This window comes from Mchenga conophoros, linkage group LG12 (assembly GCF_057382185.1).
Source record: "Mchenga conophoros isolate Kocher_MC1m ecotype Shallow Benthic linkage group LG12, M_conophoros_male_GT1.1, whole genome shotgun sequence".
In the NCBI taxonomy this organism is placed as follows: domain Eukaryota; kingdom Metazoa; phylum Chordata; class Actinopteri; order Cichliformes; family Cichlidae; genus Mchenga; species Mchenga conophoros.
The window spans coordinates 21,847,435-21,871,608 of NC_140537.1; the positions used below are offsets into that span (position 1 = coordinate 21,847,435).

Here is a 24,174-nt window from a genome sequence, read left to right on the forward strand (position 1 = left end):
AAAATCACGCAAACAATGCAAACGTTTAACTTTGTGTTTAATTACCTTCTTTGTTTTCCTTGTCATCTGTAGCGTCTTCATTGGATGCCATCTTCATCATCATCCCAGCTGCACCAACTTCCTGTTGGGAGTGTCTGCTCACAGGCTCAGAAATACAATAGTGAGCCACAACATAAATTATCATTGCTACAACCACTGCCACCAGAGGCACAACTACACAAAGTATTGGGCCAAACAAGCCAAATACAATCATCTATATAGTGAAAAGCACTAACTGTTCCCATGACACTGAATCCGAGCGAGTGTAAAATGTGTTTGTTTGACTCAGGACATGAAATAATTTAGAAGTGACAAAGCAGACAGAGAGAAACGCACTCACTGCTTCATTCCCAAGCTGCACGTGTGGGCTGAAGAAACAATGCTGAGCAGTGTTGGAAGCTCCCCCCTCCCTAAACTAAAGCCCCTCTAACAGACCCTGATTTGAATAAGGCCTCTAACAATAGAGAGAAGCAACATAGAGAGAGCACTTACATATGATTATATGCACAGATGTGCAAAAGGTTTTCTTTTTCCCTTTAAAAAAACCTCCATCTTATGGGCTTCTACCTTTCTCTCAACCTGTCTTCTCTGAACACGAGTGGCTGAACCTCTCTCCCCACTATCAAGTCACATGACCACTTGATTATTGAAAAGCCTATTGTGCGTGTATGGAAACTCACAGGCACACAAACCAAATGAAAGACGGGGGAGAGCTGTGTATCCCAAAGAGGCCGCACATTATCAGAATTACAAAGTGGAGCAAAACACAAACCATTATGAAAAATCTGACCTGCAATAATCACACACATACTCAAATGAACAGGATGCATGCACAGCCACATGTGAAACACATGCATACAACCTAGAGACTGATTACACAACTTGACTTTTGTTTTTTTAAAAACATCACATCAAAAACCCTTGCAGGTATATTTATCTACATATTCACTACTATATGTACATAAAGGACTATATTTTGCTAACTGTACATTAGAAATGACCCCATTTCTGCTTATATAATCATTTTTTTAAATGTATAAAAATCTATAATATGGTGCAGTCCCTCTTTACATTGGAACTATTATGCTTTCCGTCCTATGGATAATACAATGCAATGTCCTTGATCCTTGTAATGCCTTATACAAGTGCAGTGGAGTCAGATTTGGGTTCTACGTAGTAAACAAAATTTGAGACCACTGGACCATTTTCATTTTCCAGTTCTTATGGTTTTTAGTGCAAAAACACATTTAGCCTAAAACATGAGTAAAGAGAATGATGAGAAGAATATGAGCCTTGCTGCTTTGACCACTAAAAAAAGAACTACAAGATTGATCTATGCTGCCACCTTGTGGTTCAAAACAACATTGCATGTGATTTTTTTCTAGTCTGTTTAAAAAGACCAGTGATAGAAAATCTTTACTAAGCAAGGGGTAGACATAAGAAGGGTCTGACTCTTAGCTAATGAAAGTAGTACAGCTTAAATTCCAGAAAAGAGTAAAAACTGAGGTTTTACACAGTGAATAACCTGCTGTGCTGACTGAGTCTATATAAATGAAAGCTCACCTTGACAGGGGAAAATGAACATATCCCTCCAGCACATACCGTGCATGATCCTCTGTCTCAGTGTGGACATCTGATTGATAGAAAGGCTTCCCTTCAGACTGATAATGAGCATGGTCTGACTGAGACTCATACTGACCCTGGCTGTTAGCTGGATATTGAGAGTATTGGAAGTCAGAAGTGCACAAAGAAGTGGAGGCAACTATATACTGACTTTCAGCTGTGTCCTGACACCTGAAGTGTGTGTCACTCAAGTGGTTTGGAGATTTATCTCCAGCTTCAAAACAGTTCTGAGTCTGCTCGTATCTGTATTTTGTAGCCGTGGCATCAGTTGTAAACTCGGCATAGACGTCAGTGGCATCCTGCTGTCGGCTGGATTTGCTCTCTACAAAGGCTGGATAGGTGCACTGGTTTTCAGTTCTTTGATCGATGTGATGATAGTTATAGCCATACTGGGTTTGACCCTGAGTTGTGTTCTGTTGTCCGGACCACTGGTATGCAGCATTTTCTTGAGCAGGGTGGGACGACACTTGTGATGTTATGTCTTGGTGTCTTCTTTTAAAGGAAAAAGGGGATAATTGAAGAGAGAGTGGAAAAATATTCAGAATTAATACACACAGAGTCACAGTTATACGTTTTTATCTCTACAATGTTTTTAGTCTGTCCATTCATAAACCAAACACCTAAAAAGTGGAGTGATAATATATCATTAAGAAAATTTGGGGCCCTTGAAGGCTACATTACCCTTTTTTTGTTTGTTTATTTTTCTCTAAACGTGCAAAGACACAAATGCATGTTCATGGGTACCAGGGTGACAAGATTTAAAATTCAGCCATTTTTCTACCAATCAACAGGTGGCGGTAATGTGCCAAAAAACACAAATATGTCTCTGGAAAAGGAAGGAAGCAAAGATGACAATAAAAACTATAGAATAAGCAGAGAAAAATCCAGTTGTTCTTTTTTTAAGATGTATATTTGCATACATTGATTAGCGCTTAAGAACATTTACATTGTGTTTTGTGAAACTAAACCTAACCCAACAGGACTATTTCATCAGTGTTTAAAATCAGCAATAAAGAGAATGAAATAAAATGTCTTCAACATTGTAGGCCAAAGATATATTTGTAATTCTCTGAAATACAGAACAGGCTCCACTTCATAGACAGTATATTCTATTGATTTATTTACTAAAGAACTATTGAAGCTAAAGGTACCAGTGCATGAATGAACACACGCACACACACACACACGCACAATGCCAACACCTTGCAAGAGAGCTAAGGGAGCTGTTTCCATTAGCTGTGGTGGGTCTGCAGCTGTAATGAGGCAGGTAATGCATATCTAATGAGGCATAAACAGATTTATAAACACACTCAAAAACACACAGAGCTGCAGATCAAACCAGGCTGCTAAACACATGAGATATGCATCCATTCACACGCAAGGCTTGCTTCTTTCTCACTCACACTCACATATTATAAACAAACATAGTCCCTTCAGGCTCTTATCCTCTGTCAGTCACTCATCCTTCCATCCGTCCATACACACACCAGACTCTGGTGCTTAGGTGTTCCTTCTGGCTCGTGAGTTCAGTTATGTTCAGTTATCTAAAAGACTTCATTGAGAAAACTTTTGAAACTAAAAGAATTAAGGCAAAGTGAAAGGAAGGAGGGCTGCCTGTGTGTGAGTTGCGTGTGTGTGAATGAGAGAGAGATACAGGTCGGTGTGCGCAGGCATTTTCATTTATTTGCCGTCAGCAGCCTGAGAATAGAAAAGTCTATCAAGTAAAGAAGACAGAGTGCTGCAGAATTACTTCTATATCTTCTCTACTCAACACAAATGAAGTCACCACTAACTCCGGAGTATTTGGAAAGCATATGCATTTGGATTGTGTTTCTTACCTTAAATCAGGTAAATAATTATCTTGTGAAGCTCCAGTGTCTCCAGGCTGTTGTCCAATAGACCATTTATCCCAATCTTCAGTCCTTATAGGTCGTCCATCACGGTAATCCACTCTGCTCAGTGGAAACCCATCTCTCTTTGGCTCATGTGTTTGTAATCCTGCTTGCTGAAATGAAGACCCTCCAATTAAGTCATCACTAAAGCTCAGCAGGTCTGAAGATGCAAACTCTTGTCTTTCTTCCCTCTCTCTTTGCACTTCTGAAGTCCATTTTGGAAGGACAGCATTCTCTAGTGTGTTGGTTTCCTCATCCTGCTCCTCAACGTCATTTTCCTCTTCCATTAAATCTCCAGAAAATGGTAATCCTAGTCTTTTGTCAATGCAAACACTTGTTTCATTTACTGGGGTGCCAATCAGAGAGCTGGCATGAGAGGCCGAACTGTTGGTAAGCACAGGGGATTGTGGCTCCGACGTGGTTTGGGACGTGTCCTTTCTCCTTAACTGAGCCCCCCAGACTTGGAAGTCACCCAAGGAAGCAGGACATGGAGAAGGAGCGGGTGGCGTCTCCCCGCCTTCGTCTGAATCTTCCATTGAGATCTGTGAGTGGACATAAACCTCCTCTCTGGTTTTCAAGAAGTGATCTGATGGATATCTTAATGATGGAGACACACTGCGGGGCACAATGCTTGACTCACTGTCATAATTTCCCTCTGACTGACTGGAGCTTGTTGGTCTTGAATCAGACTGATGAAAAGCTTCCGAGTCATTTTTCGATTGGCTGGGACTGATAATTTCTGGAACCACGTGACAGTCAGTTGCACTATCATGAGTTGCTTCGTAGGGAGTTGATTCGACAGGTTGATTTTGGTCTGCATTGGGAGCACTGTCAGTTCCTCTGACTTGGTGTAACTTACTTGGCAGTGTTTCTTTGTTATAATTTTGTTTTGCAGCTTGGGCCTGACGTTGCAGTACCGAGGCTGCATATGACAGCATGCTAAATGTCTCCAGGGACTTTTTTGTTGCCTTTGATTGCCTTTCACTCCGTTTAGGTCTGTCAAGGCACTCTCTTGTAGCTTCTTTTACCGTGCCAGATACGATGATGTATTCCATTTCTAGGCCAAGTTCATCTGGACTATCTGTGCAACCACTGTCTGGGTTTTCCATTAGGTCCTTCTCTCCACCAGGACTGGAGCTCAGAGATACAGTTTCTGTTGTTTTTCCATCTACATGTCTTCTGCTCCCATCTGTAGCTCCCACCTGACTTTCTGTGGCATGCTCACCTTCATTGGTCGTCACATAGGCTGGGAATAATGTTTGGTCAGCCTGGATTTGTGGTTCAGCAGCTTCCTCTGGATACTGTGAAATTTGCCGAGTGCCAGTGGAGCAGTTGACCAGAAGAAATGGGGAATGATCTCTGGGTTGCTCTATCCACTCAGTCTCCTCTGATCCTTCTCTGCTTCGGCCACCCATCTCACTGGCTGCCTCAAACAGAAACACTTGGTCGTCTGGCTGTTCTTTATTTGTGATATCTACTCTCTGATCTGTCAGAATGGGTTTGCTCACAGCTATAAAAGGGCTAGACTGCTCCTCAAGCTGTATCATGTCTGCTACAGGGCAGCCAGAGGTGTCAGGGGAGGATGCCAGGCTCCATGTACCTGCTCCTACGTTGTCATATTCAGAGGTGGAGGTCACCATGCCACAGATGGATAACTGCCACACGTCAGTGCCCTCATAGGTGGATGTGTCATCGTCATCATCTGCAGAGTTCTTGCGACTCTGAGCACCTTGTACATCGATGCCTTCTGTTTCTTCACTCTGCATTGTGCCCTCTGCAGCCTCGATGACTATTTTCACAACTTCAGGCGTCTGCTTAAATGCTTCACATGGATCACTCTTCTCTTCTAAATTGTCTTCTTCTTCCTTTTTGTTGGCATGTGTCCCAACAGTGTCAGTGGCATCCACTGAATCCATGTGACTAAGGTCCTTTCCATTTTCAGGTGCTTCTGGAGTCGTCATTGCGGAAGAGCTGTCTTCCTGTATGGTGGTGTTCCACATCTCCATTCCACCATCTGAGTATCCCAGTGGATTTTCTACAGATGTTCCACCCTTGATATTGGTGTTCAGTCCACAGAAAGAACCAGAGTTTTGAGATAAGTTCTCAGGGGTTGTGAGAGGTGATAAACTGTCATCCCGGATTGTCATATTCCACATATCCAGCGATTCGGGGTAAGACGTGGTGGTCCCGCTATCAGATTTAAGAAATCCTTTCTGTGCAGAGTACGTCCAGAAGTCTAAAAGCTCCATCTGTTGCTCCCTTTTTTTTCTGTGGACCCCCTCGTCCTCTTCTTTAGATGTGTCCGGTGTTAAAGTGTTCAGGATTGTTTTCTTTGTGGCCAAAGCTGCTCTTTCTTGTGCTCCAATAATAGCAGGTTTGCCTCTTCCAGTTAAGTCTTCCTCTGGTGGCGTCAGTTGGAGATCATCCAAAGTAATAGGTTTCCACTCATCCTTCCAGTTTTCATAGCATTCAGTCTGCTCTGTGATCAAACTAAGATGAGGTTCAAGACTTTTCCCTTTGTGGTGGGAATTCTCTGACTTTAAGATCTCTTGTCTGCTTTCCTTTTCTGTCATGTTACCCACTAAGTCTTTGCCTCCAACTTCTTCTAAAATATTAGGTGGGCTCTCAGAATCTTTGGGTCTATTCCACATGTTATTATCACTTGAGGACAATGCTCCTTGTGTGTCAAAGCCCAGTTCATCCCAGGTCTCCGACAAAGAAGATGACACACTGTCTTTATGCTGTAGGCAATTGATCCTTTCAACAACATCTTCTGGAAAGAACCTGACGCCACAACTGCTGGGTGGGCGGCTACCAACCAGGCTGTTGACCGGGGTTGGAGGGACCACGGTGTCAATCATCTCGTTCCCATGGCTTGAACCGCGGCGATCAATTGAACAATTTCCACTTTCCAGACCTCCCACTGAGTTGGGAGCAGAGAAATCAAGAAAGCTTAGCTCATCGAGCTCTGACAGACTAGAGCTCCCTGCTCTTCTTTCATCTTCATATCCTGTTTCTCCAGAATTTGCCACTTCTCCTCCTACTGGCGTAGACTGGTCACTGCTATGCAGCGGGTCAAAATGAAACAGGTCAAAGTTATCGCTCCTGTGTCTGCTCGAGCGGTGTTTCTTCCTCTCTGGTGGGACAGGAGGGGAAAGAGATAACAACCCCAAAGGAGAGGGGTTTCTCAGAAAGAGTCCTCCTGGCCCTGCTGCTGGACCACCACCAGCTATCACCTCACCCACCGGACTGTCATCACTAAGGAAAATCGAACTCTCTTTGGAGGAGCGGCTGCTACGAATGGTGGTCATTCCGCTGTCAGGGCTCACTAGCTCCCCACCGACATTGACTCCTGCACCTCCTGCGTCCTCTTCACCATCTCCCATTACCCTGTTTGCAGGAGATAAAACAAAAGTATGAGTGAACATAATGTTTTCTCTAAAAACTGTAGACATTCAGACATTCTACCTTGCTATTGCCACTGTGTCGCCATTGCCTCCTTCTGCTCTCTCTATATCAGAACCATCCATGTCATTGATGCCAGACGATCCCTGGGAGAACTCCACACTGCCTGCTACTCCGTCTGTGGAAGAAGTCCTACTGCTGGGGTGGCAGGCTAAAACAGAACTACGCCGGTCAACAAAGTCCTTAAGGATGCCCTGGATCTCCTCCGCGAGCAGTGGTGGACAACCAGAGGATGCAGAGGTGTTCAGTGGAATATGATAAACCTGAAGACTCTCCAGAGCCTCCAGTTCACCAGAAAGAGACCAGCTGGAGGATTCTTCAAGCTCGGAGCAGATCTGCAATGAGAAGCTTGTTTAAATATACCACCTAATCCTTATTTGATTTAGTTCATCTTTTTGAATGGTTTGATTACTAGAGTGAGGCCATATCTTACATATCTGTCTAGTTTCTAGAACAAGCAGTTTGACTACTATGCTTTTCAGTGTTGCTGTTGTATGAAGGAGTATTAGGGCCACATTAAGAAAAAAAAGCATTATTAAAGCATTATTGGTCCTTCTGACCAGATGCAGTTTTAAGCACCCTTATACTTACCCACGCTGTGTTTATGTGCTAAAAGAGAAATCATTTCCTTACAACTAAAGCCGAGTCATTAAATCTTCTACACAAGGCATTTTGTAGAGGGTATAGGAGCCGTGGCAGTTTGCCTTGAAACAACTGTAATCTCCACATTTTGACTTTAGCTTAGTTCAATGTATATGACATAAAACATATCCTAGCGTAATAAGAAAAGTAAAAACAAAACAGGCATTTTTGGACCAGCAAAATTAAAAGGATGAGATGCCAGGTGATTATACACTAATGCTGCACACATTTTAGTTAATAAAAAACTTGTTTCCGGTCTCCTTCATAAGGTATTTCTTTTGACACATTATTTTCAGAGTCAGGGAAATATTTAAAAAGAAATTAATATTTATTCAATTTACTAAAGACACCATTACAGAGCTGTGAGTATTTAAGAAGCACTTTATGCTTCATTCCTGACATATGATTGTTTGTTGCTTCTGATGAATATTTTACCTGTTTCAGGATATCTGTGTTGTTTGAGTAGACAGCCACCTGCTGGCGGGGATGGTGAACTGAATCACTGATGGATAAGAGAACCACAATACCATCGAACCTATGGTGGTGACTGAACGATTTAAGCACATCCAGATAATCATGCCAGTCCTGAAAGTGACAAAAAAGGACAAACATTAAATTTTTACTACTATGTAGAAAAAAAAAAGTGTTCAAATTAATGATGAACCTTTTCTATTTTTATATACAGCCACATAGGAAACTTTGTAAGACTCTGCCTTTTATTGCACATATGATTTAATGTAATTTAGTAAAACTTGAGTGGTTTCAGAAAAAAAAGCCCTTTATCTGTAGCAATGAGAGACGAAGCTGTCAAAGCACACAGAGGGGTAGAGAGACACTTTGTGATTTATTGTTTGGAAATTAACTGTTTGCTCTTAAAACAGCCACCATGCACAGATTATGGTAATTCAGTGACACACACAGTGATTGATGGATGGAAAGTTGCATTAATTAATTGTTTTGTTTGTCAAGGGAACTTGTTTTTTTCTTTCTCTCTGGAATGATTAACAACAATGTTATGGGAACCGTAATTTGCTATGCTATAAAGTGTGCAAAGTGATACTTTTGAAAACATATTTGCTTGATTAATCTAGATTTGCTGTACAACTGTTTGTTTTGTAAAGTTCTCAAAATTGTTGCCGTGCTTATTTAAGTAGAACTTTTTAAACAAAAGAGATATTTAGAGTAAAACTAATAAAGGAAGTTTGACTTTCGTGTGTGTGTCTGCTGCAGACATGAAAACCTATTTCTTCTCGTGTTGCCAGATCGTGTCAGTCCAATGACGTTTCAGCATATGCATTTCTTTGCTGTGCAGTCGGCAGTGTGTGTGTGTGTGTGGTCCGTCTCACTACTTAAGCCTGTGCACGCGAGTGTGTGTATTTGTATCGGACCACTGAAAGTGATTGATGAGAGCTTCTGGCGCTGTATCTGCCCAGGCTGTGTCAATATTAACCTGTGAGGATGAGGGGGCCACAATACTCCTCCCACTGTTCCTCCCTCCATCCCTCCATCCTTCTCTCGCTCCACAATATGGCTGCTGTCAGACTCGGGCTCATCAATCCTCACACACACACACAACTGTCACTTCACTGACACTGCCATTTCTCAACACTGATATCCTGATGAGTGCAATGAAGCCTCCCAAGATTCGTTAAAACACACATATTCACTCACATAAGTACAAACACACAAGCAAACGCGCACGTGGCACGAACGCATGCAGACGCACACATGAGTTCACCTGCGCTCGTGTGCTGTGATGCAAGTTTAGGAGCCGACATGAACTGGTGTACGCACATGTGAGATCTAGGAGAGCAATAAAGGCTTCATCATTTATGGTACAATATACACAGAAATGATCAGATGATGCTAGTGAAGCTAAGAGCCAACTGTGTGCATATGCACTCAAAACTACACACACACACAGACACACACACACGGAAATATAGTCAGAAAACGAGCAGAGTGCGAATCTCTGCGATAACACGCAGGGCGACAGTCTGTCTGCCATTTGGCTCTTAACTGAGTAAATTACTACTCATATTGCCTGCCCCTCCTCTTTCTCCCTCTGCCACCTCCAGATACACAGATTGCCTTTTCTTATAAATTATCAACATGTTAGATATAAAAACCACTTGCTAACTATCTCCATGAACCTTAGGATATGGACACAGAAACCTGTATTTCATTTGTTGCACTTACCGGTGGCCGCCTTACCTCGAGAAACCTAGTTACTTTAAATCCTTCACTTGACTTGCTTTTAATTTGACTTTTTAGTAACGTGTTTACCAAAAGGTGAAAGTCCTTGTTCTTGTATATATAGTTTAAATTCACAGTCCTTGCTGTCACTTAGCATCAGTGAGAAAACTTACTTTACATTCTGAAATGTGAGGTGATCTTAAAATGATGAGCTTGGAAAGTCAGCAGGCACTGAGATATTTAACTGATATTTACGGCCAGTGTTGTGGCTTTTTACTACATGCTTCACTGCAGTTCATTGGGTCATTTTGTATGCTCCTTATTCTTAAGTTCCAGCAATAGACAATTGCACTCAGTGGCACTAAAAGCTCAATGGACTACAACTTAAGAAAATATAAAGCAAAGGCAAACTAAGAAAACTCCAAGCAAAACTCCAATTCTGCAAAAGGAGAAAATACAACAAAATACCATAAACGTGCAGGAAGCACAGAGGGCTATTAGGAGGCACAATAAAGTGATGAAGATAGCTGGGAAAGGACTAATTGTTGCCAAAGTGCAAAATGAGCTTAAGTGGGTTGAATGCTGTTATTTTCCTTCATTCATTATTATTTCATTTAGGCTTCTGTGCTGTTAACTCTGAAGCGTTTCGCAGTGGAGTTTTCTGTATTTGCAGCATGATGCTTTTTTGTGTTTTCCCTAAATGCTGATTATATTCTGTGATGCCGGCAGATCTTTTTGATTATGATTTGTCTATTTGCCAGCATCGCATCGAGCTCTTAAGCGCAGAAGAAAGAAAGAAGGCAAACAACACTTACACCGACAACTGAAGGAAAAATTATGTTGGCGATTGTGTGGTGTCAGCGTAAGCTGTGTGAGCTCCTTTTTTGGTTTAGACCAGCTGTAACATCAAAACTTTGATGACTACTTGTCACACCGTTGACCTGCAACCATTACTATGAATAGCCAAAATAGGGTTGAACCCACGGTTGACACAATATTTTTGAGTACAATTTCTATGCTTTTTAAAAAAAAATAAAAATACTTTTTCAATAAACTCAAATGTGTTTTTCTCTCTTTCAACTGTCCTCTTACTTTTTTTGCATCTTAACTCTTTACATCTTCTTCTCAAACTGTTTATAGGCATCTGTTTCTCAGACTAGGCCTTTATCCACACACTTTTCTCTCTCTCTCTCACACACACACACACACACACACACACACACACACACACACACACACACACACACACACACACACACACACACGTTCTCTCTCTCATTGGCTGTCTTTGCTCCACAGGTAGCAAGTCTTTAGCGGCTGCTTGCAGTTCTCCCAACCTGCCGTCATTATGCACAATAGCCTTAGGTACAAAACTCAGGCCTCATAACTCACGCCCCGCGTGCGTAAATTCCCGTGCAAACACAGTCAAAGCAAAAACACATTTCCTGCTGTCGCCAACATCTCCGGCAAAGAATTAATCAAGCGTTCATCCATTTAGGCTCTTTGCATACCCTTTCCGTCAGAACACAGAATGCTAAGAGAGTTGCGAGTTCTTCTCAGGCGATCGTTTCGCCACCCTGATGAATCCATCAAGCGAGGTTTGATTTATACATCTGTCTGTGATCACAGCGGTACAGCTACAGTAAATGGGGTGGCAAGGAGCGAGCTGACACCTCCCTGCTCAAACACACACATGCAAATGCACGCACACATGTGCAGTATATACCACTTGCCAAACACACACGCATTGCTGAACTCACACACACACACGTACACACACACACGCATGTACTTGCATACTAACAGCCATTCACTCTTATTCACACTCCTGCTCACACATGCGTACACAAGAGTATTACTGCTTATGAAGTTTTTGGAAAGACAGAGGGGAAAGGGGAGGGTGGTATGAAAGTTTGCAGAGGAAGAAACCCAAATGTCTTTCAGTCTATCTCATATGGGCCTTCTCCGCATGCTTCATTCACTCAGCTCTAAGTGCGGGGATTTGGGGGCCAAGATGCGAGCACTGAGTCTATAAATGTTTTGTTTTGTTTATTTGTTTGCCCTCAAAGCCTGAGGAAGCCACAGGGGGAGAATGAAAATGGGGAAGAGAAAGATTCAGAAGATTCTTCTTCAGCAGAGATGAGGAAGAAACATCAGCGTAAGATGCTGAAGATGGAGCGGAGACTCTTGTGCAGCATCAAAATGGTTTCAATAAATGCCATATTTTTGTACATGACACAAACAGTATAATGTGCACTGTAGCCAAACAAATTTACATCAAAATATGTATCTTGGAATCTTGTTGATGTGTTTATACCACAAGAGTATTTTTACTATGTAAGAAGATGCAATCTAACACTTAAACTAGTTGGGGGAAAAAACAAAAAAACCATCAAGAAATCCCAGGATACTGTAAATAGAATGCAATCTTTATGCATTCCTTCTTAATATAGGGATGTTTCACATGGCTACAGCACTATGTGCTTTATGAGTCTGCTCACCCAGAAAATCACTACAGCGCAAGAAAGAAAGACACAGAATCCCAGAGAGTAATAGAAAAATAGAGGGGGTGGAGGGGCGGGGCACCCTGGCTTCCTGGTCTTCAATCTTAGTCCCTGGGAGGCCCACCCTGCACCTGCTGTCTCCTAGTGCGTCTCATCAGAAAGGCATTTACTGAGTGCCGTGGCTGCGGGCCCCTTCATTAGCGAGCATAATTATTTGTGCAAGTGGCGTAGGGCAAAACTGGCCCTGCATAAACAAACAGAAGGGCCGGAGGACTGCGAACAAACAACACATTAGAGACAATCAACGTTGCCAAAATGAAACCTAAAGCGCAGCTCAGATGGAGATGGACACGTACGCAAACACAATCAGATAGAACAGAACAAACAAATCTACCTCAACAACACAAAACATCGCATAAATGAAAACAGGAAAAGTAAACAACATCCAAAATAATGCTAACTCATCGGCACTACTGTGTCAGCTTCTGCGGATGTGAGGCGCTGAGCTGACATCTCGCCATGTTTTTGTTGTTCATGCATTTTTAATTGCAAGTATCTGACAAATAATAACAATGACAACAATAAAATGGCTTTCTGTGTTAATACTAAAGACAAATTCAAATATCTTATTCATATGCTGCACTAATAAGCAGATATCTGTGTATGAAGCATCCAACGGGCCTATGGATGCTACTGGTGTTTTCTGATGAGTCATCATGACACCCTTTCTTCCAAATATGGTCACACCCAAGATGGCATCAGCTACAATACTTAAAAATCGAGGCTTCAAATCAAGAGTTAAAAAATAGTGGGTGATAGCCCGGTAGTTATGTCCATCTTTTATATACAGCCTTTTCAGGGCACACTGTGCTGACTGTGGAGCTGCTGTGATGAGAGTCCATGGTTCTGTTCTGATTAACCCCACATTGCCCACTTCAGGTATAAGTGAGTTGCTGTCCCCAGTTAACCCTATAAGGTCTAACCACCTCTTCTCTGAACATAACAACAGCCTGATGGCTTAACCAGAGATTTTATCAACCAGTCTAGCATCTTTTACTAACCCCAACCACAGGAGACGCATCAAAACAATTTTGTTTCACTTTATTTTCCCATCAAAACCAAAAAAGTACATTCTCCAAAATACAGGGTTTGAGGACTCATACCTCAAACCTTGTTCATAAGTTAAGGTAACCTGGAATTAGTGAAACTCTTACCCATGGTTACAGATATACACTGTAAAGACTAACTTACTGAACCTTCTGCCACTGCAGGTTGGAAAAATGACAGAAAACAAATAGAGATATAGACATCAACACAATAACAAACACACACACACACACACACAGTTAGAGTGGTCACGCGCACACAGAGCATAAGATGAATGATTTTGTTTGCCGCACAGAGAAAACAAATACCATCAAAATAGTTATTGTATCTTGGTGTAACATTAAATTACTGAACTAACATGCAAACTTTTCCTGATCCTCCGAGAAGCGGAAACAGCTTTAAAAAAAAAAAAAGAAAAGAAAAGAAAGAAAAAGAGAAAAAAAGACGAGGAACTCTAAAACACATTGTACTTCTTAGATATCCATATTAACATATGAAAAAAAAAAAATCACATTATTCGCATATTCTCTGAGCGAGTGTACGTCTGTGTGTGGCTGTGGGCTCCTGTCCTTCCCACAGTTCATCAACTCCACAGCATGACAACTCTTCATCTGACCGAAGCTTCATCTGCCAGCGCTAATTTCTGAGCTGTGAAAAGCTCAAACACACACGTGCTGGCATGAATATGTGAATAATGCGTCTTTAGTGGGGGGGTTTTGTGTTCATCAATTTGAGGTCAATGTAAGTGTTACACAAAACTTTTCAAATGATCAAGGTGATGATGCACAACAGCGACGTGCCCTTGAGCAACGCCCTTGACCCCTATGGTGCTGCACTGCTGTGGTGCTTTTTTTACTAGTTGATACAATGCATCTACCACAGAGCATGGAAGCTGTAATGGATGCAAACACAGCATCTCATAAGGAATCTGTACAGCAGGGGTTCTCAAAAATTTGGGGGCTATGGACCTCATACAGGGGAGAAGATTTTCCAAAGACTCCTTCACAACGATCTTGGTAGTCTGAGCTCAGAGTCACTTTATGTTGTGAACTGACTCAAATGTTAATGCTCATCAGCTAACTAGCTGTCTAATAAAGCAAGCTACTGAACAGCTGGAACATCTCGCTATTTTGCAAAAGAAGTGAGTGACAGAAGTGACTGATGTGGTGCATCTGGATCAGATCTGATTTTTTTTTAATAGTCTTCAAACAACACCAGAGGGAGTAATGGACACAATATGCTCTTTTTATTAGGGTTAATGGTTCCTATTAGAAGTTAGTAAGGGTTTTGCTAAGACCTTTGCTACTGACTGTACACCCCACTCAGAACTATTGTGTTATGTGGGATTTATTGGTGTTCAGTTGTGCAGGTCTTTGGCTGCATAATGAGAGAGACTGTGGGAATTTAACTAACGTAGAGGCTCCAAAGCATGTAGCCCTCTAAAAAGCCTACAGAGCAGGAAGAAGCACAAAAATGTCACATCATAAAGAAAAAACAAACAAAACTTTCCACTGCCATTGTTTAACTGTTTTTAGCACTTGATTCACACTTGGTTCCAGTGGTTGGTGGTGGTTTTCTCACCAGTACTACCAGAGATGTCTTTCTGTTAAAAGGGAGTTTTTCCTTCCCACTGTCACCAAAGCTCTTGCTCGTTGGGGGTCATCTGATTGTTGGAGTTTTCTCGGTTTTCCCTGCATTATTGTCAGGTCGTTATCTTACAATATAAAGTGCCTTGAGGTAACTGTTGCTGTGATTTGGTCCTATATGAATATAAATGAACTAAATTTAACTTTAGTATAATTTTTTTTTCCTATTGTGTCATCCATGTTCTCCACAGAACGGGCTGAGCTAGTTTTTTTATTTATTTTTGTTTTGGTGCTGACCACTAGTGACAGTACACAGCTATAACATGGGGGGGTTTTCAAAGATTTACATTGCTCCTCCTGATTCCCAGAGCAGCACCATGCTTGGTGCTTTATAGTACACATCACGAAGAAACTTGCTGTCATGCAGAAAACTAACTCTAATGTCAAAAATATTTAAATAAGGTCGCGCTGCGGCATTTAAATGTAACGTTGCTTCTGTAAGGTGAAGCACTGAAAAATTCAGATAATTGTTGCTCTGCAGGAGCAGCAGCAGTATTTTATTCTTCTATAGTCAAACACAATAACAGTGTTTGAGAAACCGACAGAAATATTTGCCTTTGCAGTTTCAACTGTAGTGACTCTGAAGGGAGGAAGCTCATTTCGTTTGTACTTTTCTCTTCCTGTAATAGAGGAGCACCCAGACTGACTAATGTATGTTTGTACAGTATACAAAAATACATTAGTCAGTATATACGATGTGTCCGTATCGTTACACCACACACTGCAAGCTTTTTCTTCTGCTAACTAGGCAATCACAGACATCTTTTTTTTTTTTTTAAACAAAAATCTAACTCTGCCCTCTTTAACCATCCAACACACACACACACACACACACACACACACACACACACACACACACACAGAACACTTTGACAAACACATAGCACATAAACCATTAAAGACTAATTGAATCTAATTTATTTAGTTTTCTGGAAAGAATCATTTAAGGCAGAACTTCCCTAAGCCCCCCCTCAATAAATGACTCTCATACCGTTTTACTCTCTTTTCAAACACAATTAAAAAATAATATATAAATATATACACACTGCAAATGACATGCATATAAGGAGTTCATTTTGGAGCCCGATCTCAGGTCATTAGTAACCCACCATGACGCTGTGGAGTTGGGGTCCGCTGGCGACACACAAGCCCCTGGCCATTTATTCTATATTAAGTCTTTAATGGGCCCTCTCTCTCTTTCTCTCTCTCTCTCTCCCTCCTGACACACAGCATGCAGGCTCAGCGCTGGTAAAATATGCACAGAAAGTCCGGTGCGCAAACACAGACAAAGCCATTCAAATGAATGGTTATTTATTCGCTAAACGAGGATCTGGGTGTTTAATGTTCCTTGGACGTTAGGTAGTTTTCTGGGGGAGGCAGAGCCATACCCCTACGGCTACAGACATCATTTATTTTACACATAGCCTAATACTGCACGCTAGGCAGCCGCTGAGAAAAATGGGCTTTGGAAGTGAGAAGGAGATATAAAAGAAATAATGAATAATTTTTTATTTTGGTGGTGGGGGGGGGGTGCTTTTGGGTGGGGGGGGGTGAACACATTAGCAGGGAGAAAAGCAAGGGGTAAACTTAAAGGCTTAAAGCACCCTGTTTGCGTGTATGTGCGTGTGTGTGCGTGTGTGTGTGTTGTTTGCAAATGTGAAGAGGAAGAAAAAGAGTGACAGAGCTAGAGAAGTCATCACCAGCATTACACAAATGTTTCAATATGTGTGTGTGTGTGTGTGTCACATTTTTGGAATCAGTGGGGAGGAAGGTGATACATGATTGTGTGCGAGGCTCTCGAGCTTCCATCTACATCTCATCCAAATGCAGAACATCACAACAGCAGAGGGGCTCCTCTTCTACACTACAGCACCTCCCAAATTTGACACAGCGAAGGTGCGATGTATCCATCAAAAGTAACTTTTTAACAAATGAAACATTATCTCTTTCTCTTTTGTCGCTTAAAAGACAACAGAAGTTTTCTGAGCTTCTCTGAAAACATTACAACCCACGAAACACTAAAAAGAAGACTAATGGGGTTAGTAAGTAAAAAATAATAAGGATATTAATCCAATATTCCATTATCAGCACACTTTATGTATTACTGTGTACAATAAATAAAGTACACATAACCATTGATTTTGATTTGTGTTGTGTACGGTTCATAGGAGTATATCAGAAAACTGTGCATAAGTCTTGAGCCACCACTCATTGCTTTATATTTTGATAGGAAAACAGGAAGTAGGCACGCATTCACACGTTTCCATGCATGGAAATACAGCATATAGGGCAAAAAGAGAGTTTGTACAATTATAGCAAACTTGGAAGTCAGTATTTGGCACTTTTATTCTTCAACACAGCTTGAACTCTTTCAGGAGTAGTCCTTCAGGCTTCTTGAAAGACGTTAGTTCCATCGTGTTTTACAAATGGCTGAAGAAACTCACTGTTTTATCTCTCACATGACCTCCTCTTGGATTCATCACTACATAGACCCTGTTGGTACTGATTTTCAGTCCAGTTCTTGTGTAGGTTGGCATACCGCAGCCTTTTTCTCCACATTTCCCTTCCTTAAGAATGACCTTTTGACAGCCATCCTTCCACTGAGACCATTTCTGATGTGGCTTCAGTGATCAGTAGATGGATCAGCTGCAGGGTCTGATGGAAAACTGCTTTCAAAATTCATCTGTCAGCATCATAAAAATATATATATATATTTCTCTTATGAGTGAAAAAGCAGTTAATGTGCAAAGAGAAACTTTAAAAGACCTTCAGAAAGCCTGGAGAACTTCTCCTAAACACCACTATGAAGCTTTACAAGAAAGTCTGCCTACTTGGAAGCAAAATATAAACAAATGAGTGGTGGCTCAAAACTTTTTAAAAAGTACTTTTCATAGATCCTGTGATGTGATTTTTGGCATAAGACTGGTACTTTATTTAATAAGAATTTACCTCCTTATCTGTAGCCATCGAAGTGAGTACTACGGTCATCTCTCCATCCGAAAACTCCTTTACCTCCAGAGTCAGCTGCTGCATCAAGTCTACATCCAGTCAGCACATATACAAACAGACTAACAGTTATATGAAACACACACATATAAGGATCCAAAACGGTTTCACAACAAATAACAGAAAAAAATATATAAAGCATGAATTCCCTCTCCAGATGTGAAAGGTAAGTAAAACGATGTTACAATGCTGCAACAAATGGAATTTTTGCATTCATGCAAACATAATGCTGTCAGGAACAACACAGCCCTGTTATCTAATTAGACCTTATGTTAATACTGCAACGTGCACAGACTGTGCTCCACTGACAGCTCCCTCACTGTCCTGTTAGCTTTACTGCTCCTGCTAGGGAAAGATTATTTATACTGGTTTTACTGCTATTAGAGTTGATGTTGACACATGATTACAACCTGACTACAGATTTACTTGACAGAGAGATCAGGGTGGACTTTCATCAGTCCTCTAATACAAATTACATGGACAGTATTTCTGCTATGCGATGGTAGGAGAAGCAGGGCTTGTTAATAACACACTTCATGGTTCGGTGGTGAAGGGAGACTGATTCATCTTAAAAAAAAGCAGTTTCGCAAATAATTATTACCTGACACTAACCTGCATAGTATGTAGATTTAACAGTCTAATTGTTACAAACCTAAAGACTGAGTTTATTAACAAAACTAAGTTACCTTTTTGTAAAATAACACAAAATACAGTGGTTAACAAATTTATTATAAGTTTGCTGGGGTAAGTTACCAGTATTTATAATCACCCAAATCATTTTTTATGTTTCAGTACCCATCACTAGTATGCGCAAAGTCTTTAACTGAAAGAGCTTTTAAATTAATAGTTTTAATGCTAAATTATAATTATTGTTGTTGAATTTTAAAATTTACTGTTTTCCAAAAGAATAGAAAAAAGGTGATGATGAAGAATATTATTCTTTTTTTTATTCAGAGGATTATATTTACTTCAAAAATTATATTTATTGCATTCCTGAAAAGGAAAAAATGTTGTAATGGTTGAATGTAATGATTAATTGATTTTCTGATTTCTCAGAGAACTCATATATATACATGGTCTCATAAATTTGTTAAGCACTGTACATGACATTGAAAACTGTTATATGAATATATGGCCAAATAGCACTGACTGGGTAAACAGTGCAGCGGTGGGCAATTAATTTTCCCAAGGGGCCGACGTGAGAAACTTGGACTGTTGTGGAGAGCTGCACCAATAAGCTTTTAACGAGATAAAATAAATATTAAGCAGAACCGGGTTTGGCTTATTGCGGAGGGTCTCAGTTTCTCGTGTGGCCCCTTAGGAAAATTAATCACACGCCCTTATGCTAATGGGTGTATTAAGTAAGCTGGACACGACACAGCACTGACACTCAGCCTCATGACCAGTTTGTTCCCATGGCCCCAAAAAGCAACATTTTCCCACAACAAGGTCAGCTCTGACTCTTACACTTAAACTGATGTATTTTCAAATAATGAAGTCTCTCTGTCAGAGATTAAGAAAAACTTTTTTTTCCTTCAAGAAATGCGATGCTATCTATGAGTCTAGTATTTGAGTGGTACAGACACTGGTTTGCACATTTTACTGGATTGATCTTTGTAGTGACAATCAATTTATACATCACTGATACACTTCCAAGATAAGATGCTGAATGCAACCCAATATGATAACCCACTGGTCTGAAACTAGCTCACAGTTAAACTCAAAGTAATGGAATCATTGTTTCTTGCATTGGTTATACTTCCTCCCATAAAGTGCTATGAAATACGATGCACCTGCCGCTGTGTTGCTTTGATGAGCATATAAGAACAAAGCTATATCAGACTCTCTACTCCAGCCAGTCTCTCTGTTTAGATTCACTTTGTGATCGAACGCACACCTTGTAACTTCACTTCATTGTGCTCACCAACAGCGACTTCCCCCCATTGCTCCAAGGATTTCACGAGCTCCTCCAGCTGTGCTGAATGACGGCCATGTTTCATCCAAAAGGCTTCTGTCTGGAGTCGCAGGGCCTCTGTAGACACACAAAACAAGTGCAGAGTGCAATCGTCATGCTAACTCTGGCTCTCTTTCACAAGTTCATATACACAATCCGCGTAATGGTAGGTTGCCCCACGAATTAAGAGTGAAAAAATAAATCGCTAAAAGTAAATAATTACTGACAATTTACACTTCTGTTTTCCTACATTTCAGTATGATTAGTTACAAGGTTGTGCACTTGCTTGGGCAGGTTTACACTTAATACTGTTTGTACATCACAAAGACAACACAGCACACAGAGAACGATTAACTCCTAATAAAATGAGACAGTAAGAATAATATTTAGGACATGATTTTGTTAGTGTATAAATAATATTAGGTGTTTGTGCTATTATTTTCTCCTTTTCATCAAGCGGACACTGAAAGACATTTTGTAAGAGAAAAGAAATCAGTGCAAGCAATAATTTTCTTTTATGCTTATGAAAAAAGTAAGTTTGGCTTTTTGGAAGCCGCTTGCACCACTGTGTGATCTCTCTAAATCATATTTGAGGATATCAGTGAATGAGTCTGATTTATCAGTCAACCAGTTATGTAAAAACAGCCTTAAAGTGTGAATTGTCTGTTTGGGATGTATACCCAGACCCCACCTCCATGATAACTGTCTTCTCAAAGACCTTATGTTATTTAGGGAAAGAGCTGAGTTCCTGTAGGAATCAATGAACCTGTACAAAGAACTCTCCCAGAGAAATATGAGCAGTGGACTACTCACAGCACATGATTCTCCTGTTCTATTCATCTTTCTTTTCTGTCTCTGCACTTTACTCCTCTCTCTCTGCCGTTTCCCTCCATTCTCCACCTTAATTCACTTTTCCTCTGTCTGTCTCTCTGTAAATCTCAGTGAAAGTTGATGTAGAGCATTATCGAACAAGGATCAGATGCTTTCTGCAACCTAACCTCCACACAGGTGCCTAGCATCGACGTCTGGAGTACCTGTTTGGCAGGCTGTTTTACTGGCTTAACAACATGTGCACGGAAAGCATCTCAATTAAAGTTTTATGGGGAGTTATGGAGTTATTTTGTTATTGACGGCATAAAATATCATTACATGCAAAGAATATTTTACTCTAGCTTACACAGAAACTAGAAAGTTTTGTCTCTAATAGAGTTCACACGCGTAGTTTACACACATTTTTGTTCTCTGCTCATGTACTTTTTTTCATTTCACGTTGATTTGTTGTGATAACTTTTGTTACTTTAGGAGGAAAATACAACTACCTGACAAAAGAGGAAAACAGACTAAGCTAAATTAAAAAGAAAAAAAGTCACATTACGGGACTCTGTGTGTCTCTCCGAGCTCTTACTTACTCACATTCACCACCCTTCATCTTTCTCGTTCTCGATCTCTCCTGGTGAGTGTTAAGCGAGTCATGTCAGGGGATTTGTGTGTGTCCTCCTTCATCGCCCCATTACTCCCCCTGGGGGGAGGGCGCCTGTGCTTCTCTCACCTCCAAGAATCTCCCCCAGCGTTGCTCTGATGTGCTCTGCTGCCTCTTGAAGAATCTCTTTGGTGACTGTCGTCACCGCGGACAATGCCCCATCATCCCCCGCGTCCTGCTGCCCGTCATGATAGACCACTCGCTGGATGCTGGACTCCAGAGTGCGGCACTCAGAGCTAGAAGAGGGAGAGGACGGGGGTGAAGGGGATATGGATGGCTGCCGGGGTAGGAGCAATGATCATGATTCATTTGCATAAATACAACACTCTTTTTTGTGTCATGTGGGATGAACACACACACACACACACACACACACACACACACACCCCTAAATGATCTTCCAAAATAATCTAGACATCAACAAATGGTCTTCGCTGCCAAAGCCCATTGCACCTGTGTATATTTGTGGTTTTGCGTGCACATGTACGTAAGTTTCCTAAATTTGAGCTGAACTGATCTGCAGACTGACCTGGTTCTGCTGGTCTGAATCTGAATTGCATTCACCTGTCTAGCAGTCCATTTCTCAGCAGTGTGAGCGAGAGCCTTTTGGCGCGATGTAGTCTCATGAGGTCTACATCGTCTCTCCAAAGCAGCAAGCTCTCACAAAGCTTCACCCTCTTCAGATACCTCGCCGTCTCCTCGGGCAACACGGTGTCACATCTGCAGCCACACAGCACCGGCACACACACTCCACCTGATGATTCTCTCTTCAGATGCCCAAAGACACACAGAAAGCACATGAAGCCAAAAAGAAGTTGAAAGTACATCATGTTTGGATAAAAGTGTAGAATCTGAATGCAGCATTTCAAGAAGTGTCTGGTATCATAATTTCACCGAGTTAGCGGAATGCATATAGTGGAAATTACTGCACTTGATTCTACAGTGAGGCAATATTTTGTTTGATGTCGAAGTGAAAAATGGACATTTTATGCCCTGCTGCCACTCATCGGTTACATTTTTACCAAGGTAGTGTTTCAGCTTATACAAGCTGAGAGCGTTTTTTTGGGGGGGGTTTTCATAAGCATAAAAGAAAATTATTCCACGAAAACATGATTTGACATGGGGGAGAGAGAAACAGCCATAGCAAAGTTCTCAGTTTTAATTGGCAGTCTGAAAGGTTTGGGGCAATGGTCGAGTTTTGTGAACTAAGCAAAGGAGAAAATTTGCACAAAAACTAGAGCTGTACATGACACATTAACACAAATCAAACAACAATATGCCAAAATGGATATGTAGAAGGCATACTAAATGTGGTTAGTTTTTGAATGTGCTGTCAGTAGAAACATTGTCCTACTGCATGCTGCACACAAATGGAGGAGCTGGAAATTAATTAAACACATTGTGTATATATATATATATATACACACACACATATACACACACACACACATATATATATATATATATATATATATATATATATATATATATATATATATATATATATATATATATATATACACATATATATATATATATATATATATACACATATATATATATATACACATATATATATATATATATATATATATATATATATATATATATATATATATATATATATATATATATATATATATATATATCTTGTAATTTTACGAATAGTTCGAATAGTTCTCCAAGCTTCTTTAAGGACACTCAAAGTTCTTCTATGGATGTCCTCAAAGTTGTGTTTTGTTCTGTTTTTGTCTCAGATGATGCTCCACTACTTCAGTAATATGAAGGTTTGTGTTCTGGGGAGGCCAATCCATGACTGATAGCGTTCCACTGTGTGTTTTTCTATCCAGGTTTTTTGTTTGTTTGTTTTTTTACTGCACTGGCAGTGTGTTTGTGACCATTGTCAAGCTAAAAACAATGTTGCTGCCAACCACGTTTCACAGATTCAGTTAAATAAATGGGAACATAGTATGTGTTTTTGCGACAGGCTGCTAGTAACAAAGTTCAATTTAAAACCAATTCTTTGCTGAGTTGTTCATTATGCGTAGACACAATTCACGTAGGTGCCTTATTTATGCTTGAAGGATTCATAGGTCACTATGAGGTCCTGGAGAACTAATGCTCAAGACCACTTTCGAAGTTACAAGGAAGTCTGGCTCCTTGGAAACAAGATAGAAATAATGAGGGGCAACTCTAAAATTTTTCAGGGTAATATATAAACATGCAACACAAAGCACATGAACACAAACAGGTAGATATTGAAGTTACCTGGCTGAGGTGTAGAGCTAAGCACAGTGTTGCTGCTACAGTGTCAACATCTGGCTCAGGTCCACCTAAAACAGCATGGACGGGACCCTCTGATGCCTAAAAGAACAAAACGACCAATTTATTGTATCAGTATCTTTTCATTTCAGTATGATTGGAAGGACATTATTGTCTCTTTATGTCCCAACCAAACAAAAGAACTGTGAAGCACTTTGATCTGCTAGCTGATGTACAGTATATAATGTACCAGCATCAAGCCAGCATGATTATGTTAGATGACTGCAGCATTTTGAAACCCAACCTGATGCATTAATAATGAAGTCACGGTGCTGCAAGGCTTAGCTCATGCTTGAAA

General features: G+C 40.7%; 1 protein-coding gene across 6 annotated transcripts in view; it reads right to left on the minus strand.

Annotated features, from left to right (window-relative positions):
* Positions 1-24,174, minus strand: part of LOC146562621 (uncharacterized) — a 38,367-nt gene that overhangs the window by 8,416 nt on the left and 5,777 nt on the right. For 4 of the 6 annotated variants that reach the window (XM_085294534.1, XM_085294533.1, XM_085294530.1 and 1 more), the window contains exons 2-11: positions 23,823-23,918; positions 22,119-22,321; positions 21,624-21,790; positions 20,018-20,152; positions 18,064-18,152; positions 8,097-8,246; positions 7,023-7,354; positions 3,501-6,944; positions 1,603-2,154; positions 46-134 (exon numbers count right to left, since the gene is read on the minus strand). In XM_085294534.1, coding sequence (XP_085150660.1) covers positions 46-134; positions 1,603-2,154; positions 3,501-6,944; positions 7,023-7,354; positions 8,097-8,246; positions 18,064-18,152; positions 20,018-20,152; positions 21,624-21,790; positions 22,119-22,321; positions 23,823-23,918 — 5,257 coding nt within the window. Of the gene's footprint in view, positions 1-45; positions 135-1,602; positions 2,155-3,500; positions 6,945-7,022; positions 7,355-8,096; positions 8,247-18,063; positions 18,183-20,017; positions 20,153-21,623; positions 21,791-22,118; positions 22,322-23,822; positions 23,919-24,174 lie in introns of those variants that run through there. The other 2 variants (XM_085294532.1, XM_085294535.1) reach the window with 2 other exon arrangements.